This window comes from Watersipora subatra, chromosome 5 (assembly GCF_963576615.1).
Source record: "Watersipora subatra chromosome 5, tzWatSuba1.1, whole genome shotgun sequence".
Classification (NCBI taxonomy): Eukaryota; Metazoa; Bryozoa; class Gymnolaemata; order Cheilostomatida; family Watersiporidae; genus Watersipora; species Watersipora subatra.
Genome location: NC_088712.1, coordinates 36,713,570 through 36,732,781, shown reverse-complemented (window position 1 = coordinate 36,732,781; position 19,212 = coordinate 36,713,570). Strand labels below are relative to the sequence as shown.

At 32.9% G+C, this 19,212-nt stretch overlaps 1 protein-coding gene across 1 annotated transcript; it reads left to right on the top strand.

Moving 5' to 3' along the window:
- The first annotated feature begins 1,899 nt into the window (after positions 1 to 1,899).
- LOC137396311 (TNF receptor-associated factor 5-like) lies at positions 1,900 to 14,329 on the top strand. The gene is made up of 14 exons (XM_068082528.1): positions 1,900 to 2,035; positions 2,270 to 2,343; positions 2,473 to 2,613; positions 2,831 to 3,071; positions 4,117 to 4,278; positions 4,990 to 5,064; positions 5,744 to 5,941; positions 6,140 to 6,190; positions 6,472 to 6,652; positions 7,604 to 7,686; positions 8,759 to 8,908; positions 11,066 to 11,233; positions 12,112 to 13,002; positions 13,475 to 14,329. Exons 2-13 carry the CDS (start codon positions 2,279 to 2,281, stop codon positions 12,277 to 12,279), a joined length of 1,683 nt encoding a protein of 560 aa, XP_067938629.1. The 5' UTR covers positions 1,900 to 2,035; positions 2,270 to 2,278; the 3' UTR covers positions 12,280 to 13,002; positions 13,475 to 14,329.
- The last annotated feature ends 4,883 nt before the right edge of the window (positions 14,330 to 19,212 follow it).

Below are 19,212 nucleotides of genomic sequence, written 5' to 3'. Positions count from 1 at the left end.
GAGTATTAGAAAAATTAGAAAAAAATTAACAATCAGAAAATTTATCTATATCATCATAAGCAAGTTCGATAATTGCAAAAAAGGTCAGGAATGGGCTGGAAATTTCCAAGATTACAGCAGTTCCTTATTTATGTGGTACGTCAGAGAAGCTTTTTTTAGTAGCATTGAAATAGAAATTGTTGCCTATTCAAGGAAGGAAAAGCTCAGGGAAATAAACTAAACAAAAACAGCTGACCCATCCCATTGTAACATGACAAACAGCTAAAGCGAGAATCAATGAGAAAATTGGTCAAAAGAAACTTTGCTGGAAGCTGCTCATCTTTAGTCATAAAGGTTCCCTTGCCATCAAACTCAGACATGTTCAGCCGAGATTACAAAGCCATTTTTTGGGCAACAACGCTTTTAAAAGCAGCGCAGCCTCTGCTTGCAGTGAGCTAAGCAGACACACTCAAGCTTGGAGAGATTGTTTACTCTGTGGAAACATGATCTACTTGCCAGCTCAACGTAATGCTTTGGTACTGGTACACCAGGGTGTCGCTACACCATGCACTATCAGGTTTCCATACTCTATCGCTGAATGAATACTTAGTAATTATGTAGTTTCCATAAACCTGACTAAATCGAAAGTTGTATGGTAAGATTGCAGATCTGCATACCCTAGGACACTTATGTAGTCGCGGCATCTAACTTTCGCGTTTTCGCGGTGTCATCTTCTCGCGAAAGTTTCCTGTGCGAAACTAAACTATCATAACAAACGAGCGAAAAAGTGAAACTAAATAGCTAACTAATTTAAAAACGTCTCATCAGTCACATCACTTAAAACAAAACAAATCTAAAAAAATTACAAGTTATTAAATAGGTGTCAGTGGTGAATCCAAACCTTTCCAGAGCCATGCTGCTTGTGTAGTACTGTGAGTGTCAGTGTGTCTTATTTTCTTTCAACAGGGTGCTCACTGCATTGATTGATGTCCCCAACAAACGATAATGCTACTAATGCGTGTGCATTGACATCAAATTCCTATCATTATAAATCATTCTTAATGGGAAAATAATCATAGTTAATTGCAAAATAATAACGTAATAAATTTTGACAGTCAAATTATTTTGTTGGTTTATATTTTAACGATGCTATAGTGGTCGTTAGAAACGTTAAAATAAATGTCGTTATAAAGTTCCATTCTACAGTAGCAATGAACAAAGCTATTTAATTCGTTCGTTATGACAGTTTAGTTTCGCTGATGAAATTTTCGCAAGAGAATGACTCCACGAAAATGCGAAAGTTAGATGAGGCGAATACATAAGTGTCCTAGGGTAGTAACCTATGCATGCATGTATTATTTTATAAGCCTATATCATTTACTCTTGTGTACTGCATGTAATGCTATTACTCATTTCTGTGTACAAGTATCGCTGTCTCATGGATTGCTGTCTCGGTGTTTATTACCTAGTGGTTACATCATTCGTTACGCCATTCGTTATGTCATACCTATTATTGTGTCATTCGAATACAAGCGGTCTTGGTGTCAAGTTAGCTGGTGCACTATACAAGGATAAAAGTACTTATTACAGTATCATACAAGTGTGTCATCTATTTTAACAACTAGATACAGGAGCACTCTTATTGCAAATTGCTTTAAACATGACATGAAACATGACATGAAGCCTTATCTTTTAGTATCATTTCTCTAATAAAGTAGCTTTTATAAGAATTGCTCTGAATGAATTCCAATGTTATGCATTGGGAATTCCACTGCGCTATCAGGTTTTATGTCACTCCGTGATTGAGTAGGTTGGGATCGGGTATTTCCCAAATGAATCATAACCCAATACCATTGGCTAATTTATGCACGCAGTTTCCCGTCTCGAATATGACTATTGGAAAGTGAAATTTCCAATAGAGTTAAAAGCTGATGTTATGGAACAAATTTTCCAGTTATTTGATGCAACAAGAAGCTGAATATCAGCAAAGATTAGACTAAGTCTAAGCAATAGAATTGACTCAGGAGGATTGAAGCAGCTTAACATCCAACAACAGGTACTTCATTTAGGTGTATCAATTTGACAACTCTTTAAGGCTAGTATTTTTGTCAACTGATATTACAAACTAACTAAACTTTTGGTAAGTTAGTTAACCCAAAGTTAATAGGTTCCTAAACTTTAACCTAAGAAACTGCTAAAGTTGAACAGAGTTCAAGCTTGTGCACTCGATGAGTAGATGACATTACTACTCAATATATTGCCTAACTCTATGCATATTTCATTGTTTTAGACATTCGATATGAAGACCAGATCAAACAGTGGTCAATTTCATACATCTTTGGAAACAGACCAGTATCAAAAGAGGTAATTAGACACCAAACTACTGTGTGCCAAACTTTTTTACTTACCATAGATGTTGGGTAGCCAGAAATCTAAACAGAAAACAAACCTTGGAGTTATCTTTTCTTAATGAGAAATGTCTTGTCTTTACAGCTTACCAAGTGAAGTAGAAGAAAAAGCTTACGCTGAACTCCGACCAAATTTTGTCAACGAAAGGGAATTGCGCAGGAAATACCCATGCTCGATCTGCGCTAATATCCTTGTGAGACCACACCAAACTACCTGCGGCAGACGGTCAGTAGAGTGTTTTATTGATGTTGAAGTTAAAAGCTAGAAATCAAACTCAATTAGGTCCGGTCTTTATGACTAGTAGGAGTGTAGAGAATAGAAAAATTACATTTAGCCTGAGATCCACAACTTATCACAACTTTGACTTTTCAGAAATGGTTAATAGCTTTAATATATTATAGTTTGAGCTCTCTGATTGAAGAATAGAGCCATTCATTTCTAGAGTATGTAAGAGCTGCATTGACAAAGCGTTTGGTGATCGTGAGAGGATAACTCCTTGTCCGTTAAACCACGATGATGAGGATGACGATGAAGAAGAAATAGAAGAGTGTAAAAGAAATGGACTCCATAAGAGGGATATTTCGAAAGACACTTCTGTACATAAGATTCTGCAAAAAGAAAAGTGTTATTGTAAAAACAAAGAGTATGGCTGCCATGATGAGGTTCAACTCAAAAGGCTATCGGTATGTTTTATAGCCATCTATCAGCTCTGTAATGAATCTGCTGGCCACCAAATTTCCACACACACCACCAGGGTATTCCAATACAATTTAGTACTCAATACTAGTACTAACCGCCCTTTGTACTTTCCCGTTATGCTTATGCCCTATTCAAGCCCAGCCTGCTCACTAATAAAGCCCACTCCAAACTCTCCAGTCACGCTCTGTTGAACAACTGATAATCACATCTAGTGATTGATCGTAGCTAATGAATGAATGGATATCCCTCTATACTCATTCATTACTAACGATGGCAGCATTGCTTGTTCACCAATATAACGAAGAAAATCATCATAGAATGTAGTCTATGGTAAGAATGATGTGTCGTTGGTTGTTTAGTAGAGTTAACTGCAAGGGATGCATCTATGAAATTATAACTTTTTATTAGTATTAGTAATCATCAGCAAAAAATTATTTTTCCTCCTCCCTTTAGTATTACTAGCCTAGACAGCTTTAGTCTTATGTCTAAGTGGCTGATAGAGAGAGACGTTAAGGTTGAATGCCCTTCCTGCCACTAAAGCACTAATCACTGACTTCTATGCACTGTTTTTTTTAAATAAATGGCATATAATTTAACGATGTGGTATCCAATCATCTTATATCTTACAAATGAACTTAAATTAAATTTAGTAGATTCTTATCAAAATTACTGTTCTTTTTCTCAGATTTATGATCGTTTTTGATGTTTGAGGTGATCTGACTGCCAGGATGTTTCAAGATTAAAATCAACAAAACATGATCGCGGTTGAAACGCTCAGAAGAAAAAATTCTTGCAAAATGACCAGTTATCATCGTTGCTATAGTTATCGTATTACAAATACAGACACCATAATTGTACCTAACTGCAATCAAGTTCTGTCGATTTTAATTTATAAACTTCCTCCCAGCTAGATCACCTCAAACATCAAAAACATCGAAAATGATAAAAAGTATGGCTAAAAAGTATTTCCTAACAAAATCTACTAAAATTAGGTGCAAGTTCGTTTGAAAGCATTTTTCACTTTTGCAGAATCATGAAAAGGATTGTAAACACAAACCAGTTCCGTGTCCGAATAAAGGCTGTCCAGAGTCTGTCGCAGAGTTGAAAATTGAAAGTCATCAAAAAGAATGCTTATTTTCCATGGTGCCTTGTAGTTATTGTCAGCAGCATTTCAAAAGGAAGGATATCGAGGTGAGTTATGAACATCTGATCTAGATTGTTACTATCGATATAATATTAGATGAATGCTCAGCTTTGCATGGGTCGTAAAAAAGTTTTTGCAAAAAAAATTTACTTTCAATCAACATATAAAACATCATTCATTTCTAACTTTTAAATGAAGTTGATCAATAATTTCTGTGTACTATTTTTATTTCTGTGGAATTCATGTTGTACCGGCTGCAGTGCCTACTACAGATTTATGCTGATTGCAAGTCTTGCTACCCGTGTGAGTTTAAACATTTTTTTGCCAAAAATTTTAAGATAATGCTAGCTGAAATCCTTAGCCTAAAGTCATAAAAGATTGGAATGAATGTATAATGAGTATGAGCACAAGTTATCCCATGGTATAGTCAGCTGGACAGCGTAGTGTGTTGGATAAATACCTGTCTGCATAACTGGCAGTTTTAAGTTCAAATCCAGTGTGCAGTGAATTTATCAATCATGTAATACTGTTGCTATAACTGGACACACAGACAAATGAACAAACAGACAGACAGACAAATGACAGACAGACAAACAAATGAACAAAAAATGAACAAAAGGCAAACAAACTTTGCGATTAATAACTATAGATTAATATTATTATATATTTTTTTACAAGTATACAAATAGATGATGCTTGTAGTCATTTCAATACCTGCAACTCAGTTTATTTATAATGTATCCTGCTATGATTTTAAGGAACATGTGATGGAATGCGACTCGGCAGGAACTCAATGCCCAGGATGTGGCAAATCTTTCAAAACCAGAAAAATGGTAAGCGTAGATACTTTGTGTTGCCCATAAATGGAGACTAATGTTTCTATTATTTAATTAGTCGGTTTCTTGTTTACACATAAAAAGGTTCATTATTTATTAACATGCTTCCGGTTTTGTATACAAATAATTTTGTTTATCGTGCGTTCGTGAAAACCAAAAAATTCCAAATTAGATTGTGGAAAACTGTGTCATGATTAGTTGGAATTTCCACGGCTTAATGGAAAATTTGCTTCTACCCATATTAGCTCTCAAAATTTGGAAAAAACATCCGCAATCTTTCAAAGAGGAAAATAACTTGTTTTATTAGTTTTTTCTAAGTTTTTTATTTTACTATTTATTATGATTACCAGTACTCTGGCAGTCTAGCGCAGCATGAGAGACCGTAAGGTAATCAGGTCTGGTGAATCAGCGTAAAAATATTCTGGGATTTCGTGTGTTGACAGATTAATGTAGTTGGTAGAGTGTTCGTCTACCATGCTAAATGTTAGAAGTTCAAATCTTGTATGAAGCAAATCTTTTTCACAACCTCTAATTTTGGTTTACGACAGATAAATGCAGCTTTTATTATAGTAAAGATTATACTCCATTTGTATATTTTGGTTAACATTATTACTACGTTAATTACTATTATAATTATTATTATTTACCCTACTGCTTGTTATTAATCATTTTCTAGATGATTGCACACCAGAGGGTTAATGAAGACTGCTTGACAAAGCCTGACAAGTGTTTTTATTATGAGCATTGCGGATTTAAAGCCAGCACCATCTCTGAGTTGAAGAAGCACTTGCACGAAGCAAAAAATGATCATTTGGAGGCTCTTGCCCTCCAAGTCCACCACCTTTCACAGAAGTCCACAAAGCCTGATGAGTCGGTAAGTATCAATACACCATTATATCTTCTCTTTACTTTGTGCAATATTAAGGTTAAAAAATTTCAAAGATATTCTAGCAAACTCCTATATGTTCTTCTATTTGAAATATCTTGAAACATCTGACAGATCCACTAGCACGTTGGATATGATAACATGGCAGGCTTTATCATTTAATATACTAAAATTTCTTTGTTTCAGGAGGGGTTGGAGGTACGAAGAGCTGTCAACAAAAGAATTAAACCCCTAGAGGTAATTTACAGTTTTCATTTACATTTACAACCAAAAGTTCTGTTGATTTGAATGGCCCTTATTGTCTATGATTTTAAACAAGTGGACAAAAAGGCTATTACAGTTGTCACATCAAAACAAAGAAAGGGCTATCACAGTTGTCACCTCAGAACAAAGAGTGAAGAAAGCATGTTGTTTTCACCTTTTGATTTGAAGCAAAAACTCCAGAAACTTTTCATATTGAATTTCAAAAAGCTTAGTTTACAATTGTATTTGAACTCTGACCTTCCTGTTCCTTTTAGCGAACTCTTGCTGAGTTATCAATGGAGGTAGTCAGGTTTAAGAAACAGCTCGCAGAGTCAAACATGAATGGTGAGAGTTTGGAGAGTGCCATGAAAATGGTGGAAACTACTTCTAAAAGCATGGAAGCCCTATCTGCGAGGATCGCAAACATAGAGCGACAAATAAAGGATTCAGGACTAGGTATGTGAAAGTTTATTGGTGGAAAATAGATATGAGATAACGACAGTGTCTAGTTCAAAACTTCTCTATTTTTGGTTAAATTATTCCTAGGTTTCTACGATAATGGTCTATTTGCAAGGGGCAAATGGCAAAAAATTTTCAATCAAACGAGTTTTGTTAATCGCAAATTTTCATTAAATGTTTCATTTTTGCGAAAGATGGAAAGGGGTTTTGTGATAAATGTGTCAGAAAAGGCTGCACCAGATATTCCATTTTAAACATTTTTCACATTTTATCGTTCTTATTTCAATTTTAGCAGTTCAAATGCGACGCATTGACTTCTGACGTAGAACTCCTTATATTTTGTAACAAAGTGTGTTGTTTGTAACACCAGTGTGTAACACTGGTGTTTTGTAACAAAGCACCAGTGTTAATTCGCAGTGCAAATTTCCATTAAAACACTTATTGCATGGTAACTCAGCGTGCAGACAACTCTCATCTACACCCTTCGCACTATGGAGATATACATAATGACAGGCAATTCTTGCTGAGGTCATAAAACAAGGCAAAAACATAAAATGTGACACAGAATAAATTATGCAATACATAAAGGTATTACCAGAAATGCTGTAATTCTATCACTCAAATCCATTATGCAATAACCATTCAGTTTACAACAATAGTCCCATCTCGCAACAGGCTCTAAGTAAATGGCTGGTTTTGTTTCATTGCGCTTTGATGGCTAATTCAGGGTGTAACACTCATGTCTCAGTAGAGAGAAGTAGCAGCCGTAGTAAGAAATGATGAATGTTCGAAGAATTGACAGATAGCCCTCTTTTGAACTTTTTATGTAACTTCAACTTTGCTGTCTTAGCCAAAGCTGGCAGCATTAGTATTGATATTGTCACAGCTTATTCTGGTGTATATCTACCTTATAAAAGATGTTTTCTAAAAATTCTAAATCTTTTACAGATCGAGTCACTCTTATAGAGTCCCACAGTCAGTCAATTAAAAAAACCACTGACTTACTGATTGAGTTAGAAAAAAGAGTGAGGGTAGGTATTTCACAAAATTTTACTACACGCTTAACATTGCCATTGAACAATAACATATCGAGTACATTAGATGCTCCTACAATGTAAATAATCCATTCCAGGAGCGTTTATGTTATAGGGATTTTATGTTATATGAACAGTAAAATACGTGTAACTTGCCTAATCTGTTCCAAGATAATCCCAAATTCATCCATTTGTTCCCTCAAATTTGAAAAAAACTGCACATTATTTTTTAATATGACTGTACATTATATTAAAAACGTATATTTACTATAGTGTTATATATATATATATAACTGTATATTGTATAATGACTGTACATTAACTGTAGTGTTATTGGTTTGTATCCCCAACTTTCTTTTGTTTTCTTATCACTTGCACTTGGTTTAGGGTTCATGATTATAGTGATTTCACATTACGTTACGGGAGCAGTTAAGTACAGTTTATGTCAATTTGACTCAATTTTTCACTTTTTACAAGATTGCAAGGTTTATGCTGGAAAAAAAACGTTTGAGTCCAGTAAAGTATGCATTAAATAAAGCAAAACAAAAATGTATATATTTATTACACTAAAAGCGGTGCCTGTCTGTCGCTTTTTCTCTCAAGCATGTCATAAAAGAAACCGATACTTTTAAGGCTATGGTACTCTCATTATCCTAATAGATTTTGAGAACTTGCACTGATTTGACTCTATGTTATATGGAATTTATAACAAAAAAAGCAAAACCTCGACATAAATTCTTTATGTTAAGTAGAATTTATGTTATAGAAGCGTCTACTCTGTTTGGTTTATTATTTTTGGCCTTCACCAAACTCCCTCTGATTAGTCCAATAAAACAAACTTCAGAAATACTACACCAGTTGCATCTCGTAGAATAGACTATGATTTAAAACACAGACATCAAATTTCCAACCATTTGTTACAGTTAGCTTTTAGCTAAACTAACATTTGTCTATAAACACCTGTTGTGTTTGTCGACGTTTTATCATACAACCGAGTTTTTAATGCCTGACCAGCTAGTAGGAACTTGATAAAAAGGATTCAATCAGTAAAGTAAGAAATTGTTTACAGAACTTGGAAGCAACGTCCTATGATGGTACAATGATATGGAAAATCAAGGATTACAAGAAAAGGAAAAATGAAGCGATTCGAGGTCGACAGATGTCCATATATAGTCATCCATTCTATACATCAAGAACTGGTTATAAGATGTGTTTAAGGGTATGCTTTACTCATATCCTTTACTTATATACTTTACTCATATACTTTACTCATATCCTTTACTTATATACTTTACTCATATACTTTACTCATATACTTTACTCATATCCTTTACTTATATACTTTACTCATATCCTTTACTCATATCCTTTACTCATATACTTTACTCATATACTTTACTCATATACTTTACTCATATACTTTACTCATATACTTTACTCATATACTTTACTCATATCCTTTACTCATATACTTTACTCATATCCTTTACTCATATACTTTACTCATATACTTCACTCATATCCTTTACTCATATACTTTACTCATATACTTTACTCATATACTTTACTCATATACTTTACTCATATACTTTACTCATATACTTTACTCATATACTTTACTCATATCCTTTACTCATATCCCTTACTAATATACTTTACTCATATACTTTATTCATATACTTTACTCATATCCTTTACTCATATCCTTTACTTATATACTTTACTCATATACTTTACTCATATCCTTTACTCATATACTTTACTCATATCCTTTACTTATATACTTTACTCATATCCTTTACTCATATACTTTACTCATATACTTTACTCATATACTTTACTCATATACTTTACTCATATACTTTACTCATATACTTTACTCATATCCTTTACTCATATACTTTACTCATATACTTTACTCATATCCTTTACTCATATACTTTACTCATATACTTTACTCATATCCTTTACTCATATACTTTACTCATATACTTTACTCATATACTTTACTCATATACTTTACTCATATACTTTACTCATATACTTTACTCATATACTTTACTCATATCCTTTACTCATATACTTTACTCATATACTTTACTCATATACTTTACTCATATACTTTACTCATATACTTTACTCATATACTTTACTCATATCTTTTACTCATATCCTTTACCCATATACTTTACTCATATACTTTACTCATATACTTTACTCATATACTTTACTCATATACTTTACTCATATCCTTTACTCATATACTTTACTCATATCCTTTACTCATATCCTTTACTCATATACTTTACTCATATCCTTTACTCATATACTTTACTCATATACTTTACTCATATACTTTACTCATATACTTTACTCATATACTTTACTCATATACTTTACTCATATCCTTTACTCATATCCTTTACTCATATCCCTTACTAATATACTTTACTCATATACTTTATTCATATACTTTACTCATATCCTTTACTCATATCCTTTACTCATATACTTTACTCATATACTTTACTCATATCCTTTACTCATATACTTTACTCATATCCTTTACTTATATACTTTACTCATATCCTTTACTCATATCCTTTACTCATATACTTTACTCATATACTTTACTCATATACTTTACTCATATACTTTACTCATATACTTTACTCATATACTTTACTCATATCCTTTACTCATATACTTTACTCATATACTTTACTCATATCCTTTACTCATATCCTTTACTCATATACTTTACTCATATACTTTACTCATATACTTTACCCATATACTTTACTCATATACTTTACTCATATACTTTACTCATATACTTTACTCATATACTTTACTCATATCCTTTACTCATATACTTTACTCATATACTTTACTCATATACTTTACTCATATACTTTACCCATATACTTTACTCATATACTTTACTCATATACTTTACTCATATACTTTACTCATATACTTTACTCATATACTTTACTCATATACTTTACTCATATACTTTACTCATATACTTTACTCATATACTTTACTCATATACTTTACCCATATACTTTACTCATATATTTTACTCATATACTTTACTCATATACTTGACTCATATACTTTACTCAGATCTTTTACTCATACGGTTTCATTACATTAAAATAGAGTTTAGTTAGCTTTATTTATTTTAGTTATTATTTGTAGCAGTGTTTTTGCTAACTCAGATTTTTTATGTATTATTTAAAAATTATTTAATATTATAAATTTTATAATCTTGTCACAAGTCAATAAAATAGAATGGAGTTTTGTAATGACTAGAATCTATAATGATAAACTGTCTATTATGGATTTGTCACTGTTGTTATTGTTGCAGGCATACATAAATGGTGACGGACTTGGTCGGGGGAAATGTCTGAGCCTCTTTTTTGTCGTCATGAGAGGAGAATACGATGAACTTCTAGAATTCCCTTTCAGACAGAGAGTGACCTTCACCTTGCTCTCTCCACGAAACCCGTGCATCAACAAGGTGGAGACTTTTCTCGTAAGTGCCTCACTGACAAGGAAAATTTTTAATTTTCAAATATTCACTTTTGTCTGTTTATTTAAAGTAGAATAAAAAAAATTATATATGTTTTTGTTGTGCAAATGAGATCAACATATAATGGTGGGTGTAATTTCAAGCAAGATAAAATCTTGTTCAGAAAAAGGTCATGGAAAAGTCATAAAATCTAGTTAACAGTCTAGCATCATTGACTTTGCTTTAGCATGACCTTCACCTGGCCTTCATTCGTTTCATAATTGAAGAATATAATCAAAATAAAAAGTAATTTTACCCTAAAACCTCTATTTGACGCCATAGTGCTGCATTTTTCAACCCTTCCTATGTAGTTGCATTTTATTAGAAATGGCATTTAAATAAAAGCGGTTATCGTAGTTTTACTATAAAATAGTCATGTATATTCAAATTCAAGGTTTTACCGAAATGCTTGGTTAAAAAGGGTAAATTTTCTTGAGTACCCTTTCTGATAATAACACTGTCTATTATATATTACATATCATTCAAATAAAGTAATACAAAACCTTTGTTGTGGTTTCTAAATAAACTTGAAGAAATTTCTTGAAGCACATTTCATGGCTGCTGATGGCTACTTTTCGACAGTAATCCTTCAAAGAACCAAAACTTTAAATACAAATTTAATTGTTATCAACATTAACTCGTTGTGTAAATTCCAATTATAATATTACAAGTATGGCAGTTTCTGCTATTATTAATAATTAAAGTATTATAATTATAATAACAGTAACTAAATACAATTGAATAGATGTATGTGTGTATAATTCTTTATTGGTGAAAGTAATCAACAACAAACTGAAGGTTTTCATTACGTACCAAAATGTAGTTTATTAATTTGTTTGCAGCCTGACCCTGATAGCTCCTCATTTCGTCGACCGCAGACGGAGATGAACATAGCATCAGGATGTCCGCAGTTTGTGCCTCATAGTGACGTTGAGTCGAGCAACTACCTTATCAGTGATTGTATCTACATTAGAGTTGCTGTTGAAGCCGGTGGTGATAGGATAGCATGATGTTGAGGTATCAATTTAGATTGGCTGATGGAAGGTGTCAAACTGGATCGGGCTGGCGCCCAGTAAAGGAGGATACAGCACACGGCGCTTTCTCATCTGAACATTAGCCAATCTTGGCTTTAGATGCTGGCAGCAAGAGGTAGACACAGAAGAAGCCAAGCTTCTTGAGTGTGGAATGTAACAAAATTCATTGAAAATGGCAGCAAAAGTCTCTTCAGATTGACATCAATCAAAAGCTACATACAGTGGTACCTCTACTAATGAAACTAATTTGTTCTAATTTATGAAAATTTCATTAGTAGAAATGGGTTTTACCATATAAATGCTCTAATTAGTTCTAAGCTCCTCCAAAATTGTTTTCTAAATTAAAAAATGCCTCCACACCAGCAAAAATACATGTTGGAATTATATTCCTGCACATTTAATTTAAAATTGAAAGTTGTATTCAATATACAAAAAAAGGTTTGTGTTTGCCATTTCCTTTTCTTTGTTTAGCTCAGCCAAACGCATCCTTCTTTTTGTGTTTTTCTCTTACCCTTTTTCCATGTTTAAAACATGCTCTCTTTTCTTATCTCTTTTCATCATCACTTCCTTGGGACTTGGCATGAACAAAATTGTATACACACAAAGTTGCAATCAACATCAAAACAGCTTATATAGAGCTGTCCCAACACTTGGTGCTCTACTGAATTTTCATAAGACTGGCTTCAGTGACTCTTTTGGGTCACTGAAATAGACCCAAAAGATATATTTGTATAGCGATACATCTAGGATTATATTCAAAGTTTTATTCCAACAATTATAGCGAATAAAAAATAAAATATTTGTCAGTGGAGACGCATAACACTGTAACTTGAACGCAATAGCGGATCTCATAACGGGAGGGACAAATGGGTAGTAAGACTATTGATGTCATTTTGGAAAAATCTTTTTCTTTGAGCATTTTAACTAGGATCAAGCTTTTTCGATTCTAATGTTAAAACAACCTAGCAGTCCAATTCCTTAAAACAACAAACAAATTCTTAAATGGCCAAAAAATGTCTATTTTTGACAAGGTCTTAAAATTTGACTGGAGTGAACCTTTCACGGATAAAACTATTTGTAATTACCTTATCTGCAAAATCATCATGCTGGTCTTGCATTAAACAAGCACTATTTTGATATTAGATATTAGTATGTCATGAAGATCCAAAAGATAAATGTGTAAATGCAGACGATTCTGGGTACGCGAACATACATACGGATATCTCTCCAAGCCAATGAAAAATAAAAATTGTGTCTTTCGTATTTTAAAATTTATTTTAAAATGAGTGCAATAACCTTTTTTATGAAAAGGTGTTTTGTGACCTAAAAAATCTTTTGCAGAGTCTTTCATAAGTATAGGTACCACTGTATATCAATCATTCATCAATAACTTCTACACATTTAGTTTTTTTAATTCTGCTTGTTTCAGATGTTACCATATAGTGAATGTTTCAAACAATTTACTTTCACATCTTTTCAAGTCTTTTGTAAGTTTTAGTCCTGCATTTTAGGTAAACAAAATCAAGATATACTCTAGTAGTACATACCCTAGTTTTTCCATAACTTATAATGATACATGTATATGCATAGACATAGGCATAGGTATTAATAATATGCATAGACATAGGTATAAAATTCACTATCAATACTTTGCTCTATGCTAGTGTTTTATTATCTCATTAATATTTTTATTGAAACTTCTTGAGTGGCAGCTGTGTTCCTTGATAGAATTCTGCAGTTGAGCTCAAGCTTCAACTGCAGAAGACAAACTCTCATCCATTGTGTCAAACATAGAGTGTCAAACTAACTGTAACATCATTATTGCAGTTAATTATATTTTTATAATAATTAGTAATTTGTAATTATACACTGAATGCATACTTCTTTATGCTTTCTACATGATAAAATGGTAGTTTTGCATTACTGGTTTGTTACTTTCTAGTTAAGTAATGATGATTATGCTTTTTTTATTGTCTATTATATTCTTGTGAATTTTATTTAAGAAATAAAAACTATCTTAAACTAATGTGTGTGTGTCAGTATATTCTTATTTACTATATTGGGTTTTCACTTTACATGTTTTACAACTTGTATTACTTGTATTAGTCTCACAAAATCAGAATGTTCTCTATACTAAACCAAACTTACCTGACAGCTACAGTGTGTACAAAAGGAAAAGTCCTGCATGCAATGTAAATAAGGGTAATGCTGTATCTCATATTCATATGTTTATATTGCTGATAGTGTGTTTGTTTGGTTCAAAATAGTTTGCGTTAGGCGTCCAATGCGAAGTTCATCGATTGGTCAATCCTTACAAAAAGGCTTCCATTATAAAACGGTGTTGTAGCCTAGCAAATAACAAGTCACGTCAAAAAAATATGCAAATCATATGCATTTCCAAGCTAATTGGGTGGGCAATCCCTCAAAGATCAAATGTAATACTTGCTTTTTTTAAAGCGTTAGGGCACAAATGTTGACTCAGCGACTTTGGCTGAGCATGTAGCAAGGGAACGTCAAGAATGTGAGATACCTCAGTGCATTGTTGCCCAATTAACGACTCTGTTATCTTGGCTAAACATGTCCGAGAGTCTACTGGCAAATTCCTTTGATGACTGATATGATAGCTAATTTAAGGTTGAATGTCGTTCCTGTCCCCAAAAGCCACCATTTTAGAAAATTGAACGTCAACTAGTTGTAGGCAGGTTAGGCGTTCTGGACCATTTGGCCACGACTGCCGTTAGTCACAGAAATGTTTATTTATATAAGACCAAAGCTATTATCATTCCAAATAAAGAGGGTCATCTACAGAAGGATCTGCTAAAGGAAGTGACACAGGATTAACCAATAGCAACAGGTTTTTCAGACGCTGCCAAAGTTGATACATATGCTTTTGTTCTTTCTCACACAGCATTACTTAGGCTCATGCCTTACTTTTAGGTTATACTCACAGGATTCTATTTTCTTTTATTGCTTTACCAATATCTCTAAAGAAGTAAGATTTACATGATGTTTGATCTTTGTTTTGCCAAGTCCTAGCCAAATTTAGGACTATTAGCTTCTCTGAAAAGCATATTACTACCTTAGCTAAAGAAAGAATATTTATATTCTACGCTATTATATAATTTCATCTATAGCCGTAAACTTCATTTTTTTGTCCTACCACATTCCTTAGAAATTCCAACAGACAGCTTTTCTGTTCCTAAAAAACCCATTTTCCTACTTCTTGTACATAGGGGTGGATTGAAACAAAATAATTCTATACAAAGAGAAAATATTTTGTGTTATAGACTGCAACACTAATTTATTGCTTTATAAATAAAGTTTTTGATATAATGTAAAGTTTAGTTAGATTTTAGCCATAAACTCAAGTGCTGCCAATATCATATTTCAAAGCTCTAAAATGTCAAGACATATATAGTTAGTTAATCACAGTTGTTTCAAATCCTTTCCTTGCTGAAGGGGAAACTTAAGTTCCCAAACTTTGACTATATAAGGAGTAAAGTCTTTCCAAAGAATCATTGCTGATACAATTAGCTCCAAAACTGTAGTCATTCGGCCAGCCAACATCAGTCAGTAAGTATTGATTTGCTTTGCACTCTTCAGCGTCGGTCAGTTATAATTGTCATGACTCATGGGAATTCCAACACTTAACAGTCGTTGTTTCTAACGAATCAAGTATTAAGAACCATTACGGGAGTTCGACTACCTACTCAAACATTGAAGGTTGTTAATATTTAGTGCTGTGGTAGCGCTTGTTTCCTACGGGAATTCCAGGAGCGTTATGGAAAACCGATAGCTTTCCATGAGAACAAATTTTCCAAAGTGACGACGATAAGTATTGGAGTTTCTACTGAGTCAGCCTATTTTTTTGTATCATGGTTACCGTTCTCATTTGTCTAAATGTTCTACTGGCAGCCAAGGAAACACTTATAGAACCAAATAAGCCAAGTGAGTGTTTTTCTTCTAATAATACCAAAGATATACAGCCCCAAGGGGGGCTGTATATCTTTGATAATACACTCGTGATATTTCTTATACGTCGAATTGATGTGCATGGTAATTAGAGAATGTACTTTTACATTGTTGAAGCATCTGTTGTTTTGTTGATTTATAGAAATAAGCTTTTGTAACTAATGAAACAGAAGCTAAAAAAATAATTGAATAGCAAAATCATGCATTTTTAAAAATTAGTCATGTGAAAATCCAAAAAACTAATATTCTTTTCAAAAATAACATTATTATTTTAAGCTAAATTATTTCAGTAACAAAATTTGTTTACAGATAATAGCTGTTTTTGTAGCCTGCTAACACAGGCTACAAAAACAGGAACACCAAACACGTGTCTCTTTTTACAGTTATTTTTTATTATTATCTTTATTATCTATAGTTTTATTGAGAATAAGTTGCAATAACACGGGTAGAACCATTCAAGCTTTCAACTGTTTCATTTCTAAAAACAGACTTCAATTTTTTATTAATTTCAAACCAATTTTAATATTATTTTGAAAACATATTTTTTGTGTCAACACATTTTAACGAGAGTGCTTGCACTCTGATAACACAAACTGATAAAAGCTAAGGTATTTATAAATCTCTTTTAAGCATTGTGCCAAGTATAAAAAGAGTAATTGTGTATTATAACTATTTAAAGAAACTTCAACATTTACAATATCCTAGTGGGACAGCTGGCAAAGGTTTTGCTGCAGCTGTGAATGATTTAAGAACTTAATTGCGACAGCATAACTATATGATTATTTATTCTACTTAAAAGTTTCATTAATGAGGATTGGAAAACATTCAGAATGTAGGAGAGACAAATCTCAAAAGAATATTTAGAATCTTGAAATTTGTGCTTCTGACTATCTGGGCTCCCAATTTTCCAACATTTTACTAACTGTTTAATTAGTTTCAGTCAGTAGTAAGTAGTAAACAAAACCAAACTGGTAAACTCTGGGCTCTGCACAGTCTGAGCCAATGGTTTGATGACAAGGTGTGCATTCAGCTTTAATGTGTGATTTCCCTATAGGCAATCTTCCACAAAAATATTTCTGACCTTTATATTTACAATGCATTTTGAGAAAGCTTTGTCCTCACCCCTTTGCAAAAGGTGAACTTTTCTGTCGACTGCCAGCAACCGCCAGTAGTGGATGGCTTATAGCTTTCCATTTCATCGCAGAGAGTCCAGCAAGACATGCGACATTGCTTGAAACCAATATGGTAGTAGTGATTAGTAAAAATACAGGAACTAGTATTGGGTTTATGAGTTCCACAGTCTAAATTAGTTTGGTTTAAGCATGATTTGATAACAGGGAATATTATACTACATATTCCTTCATTTGATTACATACGGTGTGAGCAATCCTCCAAGATTGAGTTTTATGTTTGCTTCGTTTACTGCAAACAAAAACTGTGCATGTTTTTTTACAAGCCATTGTTGCACCTGCAATGTTTTTATGGTCTTTGCTGGGTATGTTTGAGGCCAGTGGCAAATGAGCCTCATAAAATGGAAACATGCCCCATTACAAAGAGCAATTTAAGGTTGGATGTCATTCTTGTCACCGTTGGTAGACTTTTTTGCGAATTGAGCCGCAACCTGTTGTTTGCAGGTCCAGTGTTTTAGACCACTAGACTACTGGTTCCAATAAAAAGACCAATTTTAGGAAATTATTACAGTTTTTACAATTCACCTAGTATTCAGTAAAAGGTTTACGTTTTCAACATTATGTTGTAAATTCATGGTTTTTGCCTAAGTACTAGTTTTTCGCCCAACTACAAAGTGAAATAATACCAATTTAAAAAGCGTTTACTGCTATTTATAAATTATTTTAAACAAATTTTTTTGGGAATTTCATTGATGTTTTTGACTTAATCTATTTGCTTAGGTTTAAAAAAGCAAAGGCTCAAATTAAATAATAATTATAAATAACATTAATTCCAGCCTTATGTTCTTATTAAGTATAGTATTTAGTTCAGTATGATGGATCAATGTTGGATATTCTACAAAAAGTAGAGTGATGAATGTACAGTAATAATAAATATATATAATAACCTAGTATAATATATTAGATTTAGTAGAAGTATGGTCAGCTTTCTTTTCATGCATTTCCAGACCACCAGGGCTGAACATGTGCAGAACTCAAGGTCATGATCTGCATTTTCAAATTAACTGATACTGGAGTTGATTTATGCTTGGCTAATCATTGAAGTGTTTAGAACATCTAGAGAAACTTACATGAGGGCATTCCTTACACGCCACACTCTAGGGCATGAGTAGAAGGGAACAAAATATTAAAGCAATATTTCAATTTGAATTGGTACACTATAAACACTCATTTGGGATTATGTATGGCCAAAAAGCTGGAGTTGTTGTCCACTTGGAATTATGGTCCACATAGAGTTGTTGTGTACATAAAGTTATTGTCCACATAGAGTTATTGTTCACATTGAGTTGTTGCCCACATGGAGTTGTTGTCCACAACTCAATTCAAGTCAGGTGTAGACAACCCAAGAGTACCTAAAGACTGTTTTAGCCACCTATTAGTATGGACAATTGATACCAGTCCTTAAAAAGGCGTAATATGGTTGTTCTCTTGAATGGCTCCTGTTCATGTTGAAAGAGTACATTGTATGCCGACAGGAAAAATTCAATGTACATAATATAATTAACACAATGTAATAATTAGATCATTATAAGAGAAGTATTTCTTTTAGAAATGAGTACTTCCAGTCGGCTTCAGGATTTGGAAAGGCAGCTACAGGCAAGTTTATTTTAGCTAGTTTATCACAAAAATAATAATAATATTAGGGGTGTTTTGTGCAAATAATAATAGTAAGAGTGTTTGATACAAGAAATACTAGAAGTGTTTTATTCCATCTAGTCTTAACAATTCATACTTGCAGATATTTCAT

Coding starts and splice junctions, on each gene's coding strand:
- LOC137396311 (XM_068082528.1), top strand. CDS start 2,279: ATGAAGACCAGATCAAACAGTGGTCAATTTCATACATCTTTGGAAACA. Junction 6,191..6,471: donor AAAGAATTAAACCCCTAGAG/GTAATTTACAGT, acceptor TGTTCCTTTTAG/CGAACTCTTGCTGAGTTATC. Junction 11,234..12,111: donor ACAAGGTGGAGACTTTTCTC/GTAAGTGCCTCA, acceptor ATTTGTTTGCAG/CCTGACCCTGATAGCTCCTC.